General features: G+C 45.4%; 1 protein-coding gene across 1 annotated transcript in view; it reads right to left on the bottom strand.

Moving 5' to 3' along the window:
- Positions 1–12,788, bottom strand: part of EPHB1 (EPH receptor B1) — a 652,092-nt gene that overhangs the window by 71,213 nt on the left and 568,091 nt on the right. Inside the window, 1 exon segment of the mRNA XM_029062965.2 lies at positions 6,869–7,084. Coding sequence (XP_028918798.1) covers positions 6,869–7,084 — 216 coding nt within the window.

The raw sequence follows: 12,788 nt of genomic DNA, 5'->3' as shown, positions 1-12,788 counted from the left end.
CAAACTGATGATGATGACGATGATGATCAGCATGGCTCAGTGGAAAGAGCACAGGCTTGGAAGTCAGAGGTCATGGGTTCGATCCCCGGCTCGGCCACTTGTCAGCTGTGTGACTGTGGGCAAGTCACTTCACTTCTCTGGGCCTCAGTTCTTTCATCTGTAAAATGGGGATTAAGACTGTGAGCCTCACGTGGGACAACCTGGTTACCCCGTATCTACCCCAGCGCTTAGAAAAGTGCTCTGCACATAGTAAGCGCTTAATCGATTAGACTGTAAACCCGTCAATAGGCAGGGACTGTATCTGTTGCCGATTTGTACATTCCGAGCGTTTAGTACAGTGCTCTGCACATAGTAAGCGCTCATTAAATACTATTGGATGAATGAATGATGATATTCATTAGGCGCTTACTATGTGCCAAGCACTGTTCTAAGCAGTGGGGGAGATACAAGGTTATCAGGTTGGCTCACTGTCTTGATCCCCATTTTCCAGATGAGGTAACTGAGGCACAGAGAAGTTAAGTGACTTGCTCAAAGGCACACAGCTGACGAGATGAGGAGCCGGGATTAGAACCTCTACCTCTGACTCCCAAACCTGGGATCTTGCCACTCTGCTTCAACCTAATTATCTTGTACCTACCCCAGTGCTTAGTACGGTGCCAAGCTAATGATAAAACCTTAATAAATGCCATTAGAAAAAAAATCCTTCATCTGTAGGTAGCTCTCCAAGCTTATCCTACTTGCTATCTTCTCTACCCTTCAATTCGCCCAATGTGTAACAGCTACCAAGCTCAGCTAGTGAAAGAAGAGTCATCAATCATTATTTAAAGTATCCCAAGGAGGGAAAGTTGAAAAAGGGAAGGTGGAAAGAGTGACCATCCGTCTTTCAGCTGGACGGTCCCCGGTCCAGTACTTTTATGGAACCAGACACTTTTATGTATCAATCAGCGGTACCTTGTGCAGAGCACTGTTTCTAAGCAATGGTAGAGAATACGCAGGGTGAGAACCAGACGTGTTGCCTGTCCATCAAGGGACTCATTTTTTTAAAAAAAATTTTTGGCCCCTAGCCTCCTTCTACATGGCTCTTACTGCTATGATCTGGAGCTTGGATTTGGCATCAAGAGCTCATGCAGATTTGGGAAGGCGAGACAGAGGCTGTGAAGCAGGTGTGAGGTTCACCATTCCTCTCAGAGAAATCCTCTAGTATCCTCCAAAGAATAAGTGTTGTGGTATTTGTCAAGGTTTACTACGGGCCAGAAGCTTGGATGGACAAAAACAATCAGAACAGACACAGGCCTGCCTGGGCCTCACAGGCTACTGGACTAAAGAGAGAGAAAGAGAAGAGAGAGAGAAATGGAGAAAGAGAGAGAGAAAGAGAGAGAGAAATATTTGATCCCCCAACTTACGAATGATGATACTGAGAACCGGATAAGTGAAATGACTTCCCCATGGTCTCACAGCAGGCAAGTGATGAAGCTGTGATTACAATCCAATGTGGGCTGTGTATTTTTTTCCTAGTATGACCTCTATCTTAAACTGTGAGCCCCATCACACAGAAACTCCTCACCATTGGCTTTAAAGGCCTCAATCACGTTGTCCCCTCCTCCACACCGCACTAGTCTCCTTCCACAACCCAGCCCGCACGCTTCACTCCTCTAATGCCAACCTACTCACTGTACCTCAGATTCATTCATCTCACCACCGATCTCTAGCTCTCCACCTGCCTCTGTCCTGGAACGCCCTCCCTCTTCACATCCAAAGGACGATCACTCTCCCCACTTTCAAAGCCTTATTGAAGGTATACGTCCTCCTTGAGATCTTCCCTGACAAAGCTCTCGTTTCCTCTTTTCCCACTCCCTCCTGTGTTGCCCTTATTTGCTCCCTATATTCGCCCCTCCCTCTGCCCCGCAGCACTTATGACCATATTCTTAATTTATTTATATATAGTCACGTCTGTCTACCCCTCCGGACTGTGAGCTCATAGTGCGAAGGGAATGTGTCTACCAACTCTGTTGTCTTGTACTCTCCCAAGCGCTTAATACAGTACTATACACACAGTAAGTGCTCAATAAATACAGTTGATTGATTGACATGGGACAGAGACTGTGTCTGACCCATTTATCCTGATCGTCTTCCCCTGTGCAGTACAGTGTTTGACACATAATAAGCGCATAACAAATGCCACTATTATAACTGTTATTATGTTAAACCGCTTGCCACCATGCCTGACTCCTTCTTCTATTTTTTGGGGGGCACCCCAAAAATGGGGCCTTCCTAAAAGTAAGCGTATAACAAAGAAAGGAAGATCAAAGGAGAGTGGTGAGAAGGACAGCGGGAGGCAAACAAAAAGGAGGAGAGAGAACGAGATAGGCCTGAGGGAGATGGACAAGAAGGAAGAAAACATTATCTTTTTGAAGAATGAAAGCAATATCCAGAGCTGGAAAATCCACCGGCAAGAGAGATAAAACTTACTCAGCAGTAACTTCTTAAGAAGGAGTAGCGAGCTAAAGATAAAGAGCCTTTTAAGAAGTTTACAACAAAGATGGGCCTATGAGGTAATTTTCTTCTTTTTTTTTTTTCCTGGCCTCAAATGTAGTCACAAGATTATCAACCAAAAAACACAAGGAAAAGACAATCTGACATCTAGATGATAAGAGAGAGAAAAAGCTCAACTATTACAACATTTACTGTGATCCAGTGCTGGGCCAAAGCTTTCTTTACACATATAGGGGTGTATATCTAACAGTACATCACACTCCTCCATCTTCAAAACCCTTCTGAAATTACATCTCTAAGAGGCCTTCCCAGACTAAGGCCTCTATTTCCCCTACCTGCTCTCTCGTCTGCATCGATTATGAACTCTGCTGTGCATCTCTTAAAACATTTTGATACTCACCCCAAAACTACTTATGGGAATATTCTTATACGCTACTTATTTGCTTATAAGCAGCCAGACACTACTTATGGGAATATTCTTATATGCAACTCTTACCCGAATCCTTTATCTCTTTTAATATCCATCATAGCCTCTAGATGGTAAGCTCCTTGTGGGAACTCTGTTGTATTGTACTCTCCCAAGAGTTTAGTACAGTGCCCTGCACACAGTAAGCAGTCAGGTAATACCACTGATGGGCTGATAGTGGATATAAGTGCACGGACTTCGGAGTCAGAGATCATGGATTCGAATCCCGGCTCTGCCACTTGTCAGCTGTGTGACTTTGGGCAAGTCACTTCACTTCTCTGTGCCTCAGTTACCTCATCTGTGAAATGGGGATTAAGACTGTGACCCCCCACGTGGGACAACCTGATTCCCTTGTGTCTACCCCAGCGCTTAGAACAGTGCTCTGCACATAGTAAGCGCTTAACTAATACCAACATTATTATATAAGCACTTAGTACAGGGCTCTGCGCATCGTAAGTGCTCAGTAAATACTACTGAATGAATATAGAGGAGCAGGGAATGTGTGTAGTACAGTCCAGTCAGTTTTGCCACAGAGAATTGAGACTGTGAACCCATGTGGGACAGGGACTGTGTCCAATCCGATTATCTTCTCTCTAACCCAGCGCTTAACACAGTGTCTGGCACATAGCGCTTAACAAATACCTCGATTAGTACAAAGAAGCAGCACGGCTCAATGGAAAGAGTCTGGCTTGGAAGCCAGAGGTCATGGGTTCTAATCCCGGCTCTGCCACTTGTCAGCTGTGTGACTTTGGGCAAGTCACTTCACTTCCCTGTGCCTCAGTTACCTCATCTGTAAAATGAGGATTAAGACTGTGAACCCCACGTGGGACAACCTGATCACCTTGTATCCCCCCCGCGCTTAGAACAGTGCTTTGCACATAGTAAGCGCTTAACAAATACCATCATTGTTATTATTATTATTACTATCAGTATTAAGCGATGCCTTGGCACTGGGACAAGGTGTTGGACACAGCGCGAGTGCGCCGAGGTGAGTTTTGAACCCAACCCCGTGTTAGGTCAGTGCTGACCGCACCGACCATCTGCCCAACATATTCCCAGAGTTCCCAAGGAAGGGGAATTAGGTCTTGCCTCAATCTGTACAGCCCCTTGGCTCCCACAGTGGATGCCATCTAACCATTCACACGGAAAAGACACCTGTCTAGAAAATGGCCGACTTCTGTGCTGTTCAGACTGCTCATCGATCACTGGTATTTATCGAACACTTTCTATGTGTAGAACACTTTTCAAAGAGCTTGGGAGAGTACAACAGAATTAGCAGACATGTTCCGTGCCCAGAAGGAATTTGCCGTCTAGAGCTAACATGCGCCCTGCTGAATGAAGAAATAGGTGCAATTTCTCTGGACAAGACGATTTTCTCCATCCATTTTCCAATCCAACAGCACAGTCTGTGACCCTCTCCTATCCTCTACCTCTTTCTTTCTGCTCTATTTGAGCAAATTTAGGTCAATTTTATCTTTGTCAATCTGGTCTTCCTTGATAGCAGGGGCCACGTCTATCTGAGCAACAGATCTGGGTGCCTAGATGGAAATTTAACAGCTACTTAGGGAAATATCATGGCCTAGTGGGTAGAGCAGGAGTCTGGGAGCCAGAGGATCTGGGTTCTAATCCTGGCAATACCACTTGTCTGCTCGGTGACTTGGGCAAGTCACTTAACTTCCCTGTGCCTCAGTTGCCTCACCTATAAAATGGGGATTAAGACTATGAGCCCTGTGTGGGACAGGGACTGTGTCCAACCCAATTACTTTGTATCTACCCCACGGATTAGTATAGTGTCCGGCGCATAGTAAGCATTTAACAAAGACCACAGTTATTATTATTATTACTTAAGCTGTGAATCCCAAGTGGGACTAGGACTGTGTCCTACCTGATGATCTTGTATCTACCCTCTACAGAAAATTCCTTTTCCAATTCCCCTCCTTCCAAACAGTTCATTCAGCCACTCCCATAAATCAGCTCTGATCAGAGAAGTCATATGACCCAGTGGAAAACAGAGGGACCTGAGAATCAGAAGGCCTGGGTTCTCATCCTAGCTCCGCTACTTGACCGTTTTGTGATCTGGGCAAGATTTGGACAAGGCACTTCACTTCTCTTTGCCTCAGTTTTTGCTGTGAGCTCCATGTGGGACAGAAATTGTGTCTGACATGATTATTTCGTGTCTACCCCAGCTCTCAGTACAGAGTAGGGTATAAAATAAATGCTTTAAAAATGCCATAATTAGTATTGTGGTTCTTAAAACTTCCCCGATGGTTGCTGTCTCCATTAAGGGTCCTCACCTGTATTCAAAAAATCAATCAGTGGTATTTATTGAGCACTTACTATGTGAAGAGTACTGTACTAAGTGCTCGAGAAAGTATGATACAGCAGAATTAGTGGACACGTTCCCTGTCCCTAACAAGCTACACTCCCACAATAATTGTCAGTCAATCATATTTACTGAGCCTTTACTGTGTGCAGAACACTGTACTCAACACTTGGGAGAGCCCAATAAAACAACATGATAGACATATTGCCTGCCCACAATGAGGTTACTGTCTATAGGGTTTGTGTTTCTGTTTCCTTTGTTTGGTATGAGAGCAGTTTCCCGGAGACCTTTGAGAATTTTTGGTTACATCCTATTTTCTCTTTTAGAATGTTTACAAGATTAGGAATTTATAAACATTATTAACTTTGGGAAACATAGAACCTTCTCAGGAAAGGTTCTTACACAATCAATCAGTGAAATTTACTGAGCAGGTTACTGTGGGCAGAGCACTATACTGAACACTTAACCAGGACAAGGTTCCTGAAATTTTTATCAGGGTACAAGGCCCCTTCACTGTCCCCAAAGCCTGAACTAGCCTGTGATAGATAGCATCCGTTATATATAATGATGGACATCACTCCAGGGGTTCAGGGGTGAGTGCACGTTGAAAATGAAATAAAGAAATCACTGAGAAAATAACTCATAAGCGTTGGCCAAGTCTATGAAGGATTATTATCGTGGGATGGTCACCCGCTCTTCTTCCTCTCCGCTGAGGAAAGTACAAAGGATAAAGGCTTAAATTGTATGAGGAGAGTGAGAGAGAGGCCTAAAGAAGATTCCCATTAGTGCGTGCCTTGTTCCTCGAGAAGCAGCGGGGCCTCATGGAAAGAATACGAGCCGGGGAATCAGAGGATCCGGGTTCTAATCTTGGCTCCGTCACTTGTCTGCTGTGTGATCTTGGGCAAGTCACTTAAAATCTCTGCGTATTCATCTACAGAGCGGCTGTTCAATACCTGTTCTCCCTCCTACTTAGCCTTTGACCCTTCTGTGGCACCTGATTCTCTTGAATCTGCCTCAGTGCTTAATATAGTGCTTGGCACAGAGGTAGCACTTCACAGATTTTATTGTTATCATTATTATTATCATTATTATCATAATTGCCCTCCTTGGAGAATCGTAAGGTTGGGTGTACCGAAAGCATTGGATCAATCGAGTTTTCTAGCTAATTTGAGCAAGTTACTCTGTCCCGAACAATCAGGTCACATTTAGTCGGAGCAGGGGAGGTGGCTGGACTCTTGGGAAGTAAGTCTTTTTGTCTTGAATGACCTGGTCACATTTAGTGGCTCAACTCTGGGCAGGGAACTCTTTTTGTCCTGAATGCCCTGGGCACATTTAGTCAGAGCAGGGGAGACGACTGGGCAGTGGGCAAGTAACTTGCTTGTTCCTGAACGATCGGGTCACATTTAGTCGGTTTGGGGGCTGGAGTTATTCACGTGGTCTCACTGATGTCAACTGGGCCTGAGGAAAGATGAAGACCCGGCACCTGACCTAGAGTGACCCGGGAGCAGGGAAGAGGAACGAGGTGGGCTCTGTCCTAGACTTCTCCGAGGCATCCTCCATCCTGACCCCGAGGACACGGTACTCACCAAGGAGCTGGTGTAGGTGGGGTCCGAGGTGTCATCCTGCAGGTAGCGGGAAAGGCCAAAGTCGGACACTTTGCACACCAGGTTGCTATTGACCAGGATGTTCCTGGCAGCCAGGTCCCGGTGGACGTAGTTCATTTCTGCCAGATACTTCATGCCAGCCGCTATCCCCCTCAGCATGCCCACCAGTTGGATCACGGTGAACTGCCCGTCGTTTTGCTGCGAATGAACACAATGGGCAACGGGGTCAGAGCGGGCTGCGGTGGGTTTCGGGAGAAGGAGCAGAGGGGTCCTTGGGAGTGAATCAGTGCAGCCTAATGGAAAGAGCCCAGGCTTGGGAGTCAGAAAGATGTCGGTTCTAATCCCGATGCTGCCACTTGTCTGCTCTGTGACTTTGGGCAACTCATTTAAGAAGCAGCATGGCTAGAGTAGCCGCATGGCTCGGTTGAAAGAGCCCGGGCTTGGGAGTCAGAGGGCGTGACCTCTAATCCCGGCTCCGCCGCTTGTCAGCTGTGTGGCCTTGGGCAAGTCACTTCACTTCTCTGGGCCTCCATTACCTCATCTGGAAAATGGGGATGAAGACTGTGAGCCCTACATGGGACAACCTGATTACCTTATATCTACCCCAGCGCTCAGAACAGTGCTTGACACATAGTAAGTGCTCAACAAATACCAACATTATTATTTAACTTCTCTGCACTTCAGTTACCTCATCTGTACAATGGGTCCGCGTCCAACCTGATTGGCTTGTATCCAACCCAGAACTTGGAACGCTGCCCGGGATATAGCAAGCAATTAACAAATGTGATTATTATTATTTGTATTATTATTATTTGCTCACCCAACCCTGCCCCTGCCCCCTGGCCGATTTCCAGCCCTGGTCTAACAGGCTCCCCCAGAAGAATAATCGTAACTGTGGTTATTTGTTAAGCGCTGATGTTTTACCAAAGCACTGTGTGCTGGGGTCCATTAATTAATTAATTATGTATTTGTTAAGCACTTACTATGTGCCAGGCACTGTACTGAGTGCTGGGGTGGATACATCCAAATCAGGATGACATTGCCCTTGTCCCCTTTGGGACTCACAGTCTCAATCCCCATTTTACAGTTGAGGTCTACAGTACAGAAATAGCCATACAGAGAGGTGAAATGACTTGCCCAAGGTCACACAGCAGATAAGTGGTGGAGCCAGGATTAGGATAAAGGATAATCAGGTCAATGGCAATCCTTAATCCTAGAATGGGCTGTCATAAAAATAACATTTAATAAGTGTGGAATTTGTTCATCAATGGTATTTAGAATGGTATTAGAGGAGCAGCGTGGCTCACAGCGTGACTCGGTGGCAAGAGCCCGGGCTTGGGAGTCAGAGGTCATGGGTTCTGATCCCGGCTCCGCCGCTTGCCAGCTGTGTGACTTTGGGCAAGTCACTTCACTTCTCTGTGCCTCAGTTCCCTCATCTGTAAAATGCGGATGAAACCTGTGAGCCCCACACGGGACAAGCTGATTACCTTGTATCCCCCCCATTTCTTAGAACAGTGCTTTGCACATAGTAAGTGCTTAACAAATACCACCCTCATCATCATCATCATCATCATCATCATTTACTGAGCACTTATTACGTGCAGCGCACTGTATTCAGAGCTTGGGAGAATCCAAAACTCTTTTACCAGGTTTGGCAGACACCTTCCCTGCCCACAATGAGTTAGCAGTCTAAAGGGGGAGACAGACATTAATACGAATAATAGTATATATATTGTAGAATGTATACAATGTATAATTGATCATTTATGAGTGGGGTTGAGGGTGGGGAAAATATCAAATGCCCAAAGGTCACAGGTCCAAGTGCAAAGATGAACGGGTCTGGGGAAGAGAGGACTTAATCAGGGATGGCCTCTTGGAGGAGATGTGACCTTAATAATACCTTGGAGGTGGGGAGACTGGTGGTCTGATATGTATGGACGGGGAGAAGGAGGATGTGGGAAAGGGGTTGCTGGCAAGATGGAGGAGACTGGAGCCCATTGAGTCAGCTGGTGCTAGAGGAGTGAAGTGTGCAGGCTGTGCTATTTTCCCCCCATCCCTCCGCTCTTCCCCCTCTCCTTTCCCCTCCCCGCAGCACCGTACTCGTCCGCTCAACTGTATATATTTCCATTACCCTATTTATTTTGTTAATGAGATGTACCTCACCTTGATTCTATTTATTTGCTATTGTTTTAATGAGCTGTTCATCCCCTTGATTCTATTTATTGCTATTGTTTTGTCTGTCTCCCCCAATTAGACTGTAAGCCCGTCAACAGGTAGGGACTGTCTCTATCTGTTACCGATTTGTACATTCCAAGCGCTTAGTACAGTGCTCTGCACATAGTAAGTGCTCAATACATACTAGTGAGTGAATGAATGATTGAAAGATGAGTGAAATAAGGTAGGAGGGGGTGAACTGATTGAGTGATTTAAAGTTTATGGTCAGGAGTTTCTGTTTCATGTTGAGGTGGATGGGCAACCATTTGGAGGTTTATGAGGAGTGGGGAGACATGGTCTGAACATGACCCGATCCGCAGAGGGAAGTATGGACTGCATTAGGAAGAGATATGAGTGAGAAGCCAGATGCAGTGGACAAGACAGAATTAGTTCAGGGTTTACTAGATGCCAAGCATTGTGCAGCATGGCCTGGTGGAGAGAGTAGAGGCCTGGGAGTCAGAAGCACCTGGGTTCTAACCCTGGCTCTGCCACTTGTCTGCTGCGTTATCTTGGGCAAAACACTTTGCTTATCTGTGCCTCAGTTACCTCATCTATAAAATGGAGATTGACACTGTGACCCCCATGTGGGACAGTGCCTGTGTCCAACCTGATTGGCTTTGATGTATGTACCCCAATGTTTAGTACAGCGAAGCGCTTAGTACAGTGCTCTGCACATAGTAAGCGCTCAATAAATACTATCGAATGAATGAATGATTGGCCCAGAGTAAAAGCTTAACAAATAACACAGTTATTATTATTAAGTGCTGGGGAAGATACAATCAGATCAGACACAGTCCCAGCCCCACACCTGGCTCACAGTCTAAGGGGAGGAGTTAAGCTGTCCCAAGTCTATTCCTGAACCCACCCCCGAATTTCACTTTAGCCTTCTAGTTCTCTTTCTGGAAATTGGGAATAATCCCATCAGCCTCTTTGCCCTATCTCCTTCTCTTCTCACTTGAAGGCAGATAGGTAATTCCTCAATTCCCCAACCAATTTGTCCTCCCTCCTGAATCACCTCTGCAGTAGGATGTGTACCCTGTAGTAAAAATAATTATGGTACTTGTTGAGCTCTTATTGTGTGCCAGGCACTGTACTAAGCACTGGGGTGGATACAAGTAAATCAGGTTGGACACAGTCTCTTGTAGCACGTGGGGCTCACGTTCTCAATCTTCCTTTTGCAGATGAGGTAAGTGAGGCACAGAGAAGTTAAGTGACTTGCCCAAGGTCACACAGCGGACAAGCGGCTAAGTCAGGATTTGAACCCATGACCTCTGACTCCCAAGCCCATGCTCTTTCCACTGAGCCATGCTGCTTCTCTAAATAAATCTTATAGCATTTTCCTTTACTCCAATCAGTCAGTCCATCGATCGAAGGTATTTATTGAGCATTTCCTCTGAACGGAGTACCGTAAAGCACCTGGGAGAGCACCACAGAGTTAGTCCACACGATCACTGCTCTCAAGGAATTTGCAGGGGGAGACAAATATTAAAGCAAATTATAGAGCAGGTAAATGACAAAGTATAAGCATAGGGACCTAAGTACTGAAGGACTGGGGGTGGAGTGAAAAGAAGGTGTCTTACAAGGGTACATATCCAAATGCAAAAGTGATTCAGAGAAGCAGCATGGTGTAATGGATAGAGCATGGGCCTGGGAGTCAGAGGTCATGGATTCAAATCCCAGCTCTGTCGCTTGTCCGCTGCTTGACCTTGGGCAAGTCACAACTTCCTCTGTGCCTCAGTTCCCTCATCTCTAAAATGGGGGTGAAGACTGCAAGCCCTATGTGGGACAACCTGTTTCCCTTGTATATACTCCAGCTTTTAGAACAGTGCTTGGCACATAGTAAGTGCTTAACAAATAACAACATTATTATTATTATTGTTATTATTTATCAGTCATCCCCAGTCTTACCCCCGGATGTTTTCTCTGACCTCTTTTTCTAACAGTGAATTTATGCCAGTTCGGATTTGTGACCTATCTTCAAGGATGAATCAAGGTACATGATAGGATGACAGGATGGACGTTTTCACCTGTCATTGACAGGAAGGGATAATGATGATGAGGATGGTATTTGTTAAGCGTTTACTATGTGCCAAGCACTGTTCTAAGTGCTGGGGTAGATACAAGGTAATGAGGTGGTCCCACATGGGGCTAACAGTCTTAATCCCCATTTTACAGATGTGGTCACTGAGATACAGAGAAGTTAAGTAGACTTGCCCAAAGTCACACAGCTGACAAATGGCGGACCAGGGATAAGAATACAGGACATTTCAGTCAGTCAAGCCCAAGTCGATCATAGTTGCCGATCACTTACTATGTGCAGAGCACTGAATTTAGTGCTTGGGCAGTACAATAGAACGTTTTCCCAAGTTCACCTGCTCCAGTGGTGAGAAAATCAATAGAAGATCCTCAACAAAAGATGAAGTGACTTCCTAACTTGTAGACACTATCTCCAAACTTCAGCCTCTCAGGCCATCCAGGCTGTGCTTTTCCATTTTCTCAGACAATCAATCTTATTTATTGACATTTACTCTGTGCAGAGCACTGTACTAAGTGCTTGGGGGAGGAAAATATATAAAAAACTTGGTAGACCCTTTCCTGCCCACAAGGAGCTTATAGTCAATCCTCTGTGCAGAGCACTGTACTAATTGCTTGGGGGAGGAAAATATATAAAAAACTTGGTAGACCCAATCCCTGCCCACAAGGAGCTTATAGTCAGTCGACCGGTGGTACTTATTGAGCATTTACTATGGGTAGAGCACTGTACTTCTCTCTCTCGCTCTCTCCCACTCTTCCCCACTTAGTTTGTCAAAGCGTGTGAGTTGCAAACGTTTAGCTACCGGGCAGGACAAGAAGGAAACATAGCATTTAGAAATGCAACATGATTTTCCAACTGTCTCTCATCTCGGAAGGTTTAGGTGTAATCTGAAGGGCTTAAAAGTGAGGGAAATAAGAATAATGAGAATCACAATTGTTCAGTCAGCTTGGTAAAGTCTAACCCATCCCCTATCCATGAGGTAATAACAATGTTGGTATTTGTTAAGCGCTTACTATGTGCAGAGCACTGTTCTAAGCATTGGGGTAGATACAGGGTCATCAGGTTGTCCCACGTGAGGCTCACAGTCTTCATCCTCATTGTCCAGATGAGGGAACTGAGGCACAGAGAAGTGAAGTGACTTGCCCACAGTCACACAGCTGCCAAGTGGCAGAGCCGAGATTCGAACCCATGACCTCTGACTCCCAAGCCCGGGCTCTTTCCACTGAGCCACGCTGCTTCTCTGAGCGTACCTTTCTCATCCCCAACCCAGGCTATCAAAATAAATGTCTCCACATTGTGGAGGATGGAATGGTTGTCACAGCAGCTAGAAAGCACTCTCTACCACAGACACGTGTATCGCTAACACAATACAGCTATATCTCGTTTTTCAGAATTGCTTGATATTGTAAAAAACAACTCTGGGTCTCAAATTCTTTCTGACCTAGGTGCATTTTGTAATTCAATTCTTTCATTCGTTCCGGTTTGAAAAGGGAGCCCATGAATAAAATAGATGCTTGACCAAAAAACAAAAAGAAAAAAAAAAAACCCTGAAACCCAAAACCCAAACTGAAACCAAGAACCCAACCAGAAACTCTACAGTGCAGAAATAGCCTTAAGCATATTGTTTTCAGAATTTTTCAAACTTAAAAAAAA

This window comes from Ornithorhynchus anatinus, chromosome 1 (assembly GCF_004115215.2).
Source record: "Ornithorhynchus anatinus isolate Pmale09 chromosome 1, mOrnAna1.pri.v4, whole genome shotgun sequence".
In the NCBI taxonomy this organism is placed as follows: domain Eukaryota; kingdom Metazoa; phylum Chordata; class Mammalia; order Monotremata; family Ornithorhynchidae; genus Ornithorhynchus; species Ornithorhynchus anatinus.
Note: the sequence above shows the minus strand (reverse complement) of the source record. Positions and strands in the feature narration are given on the sequence as shown.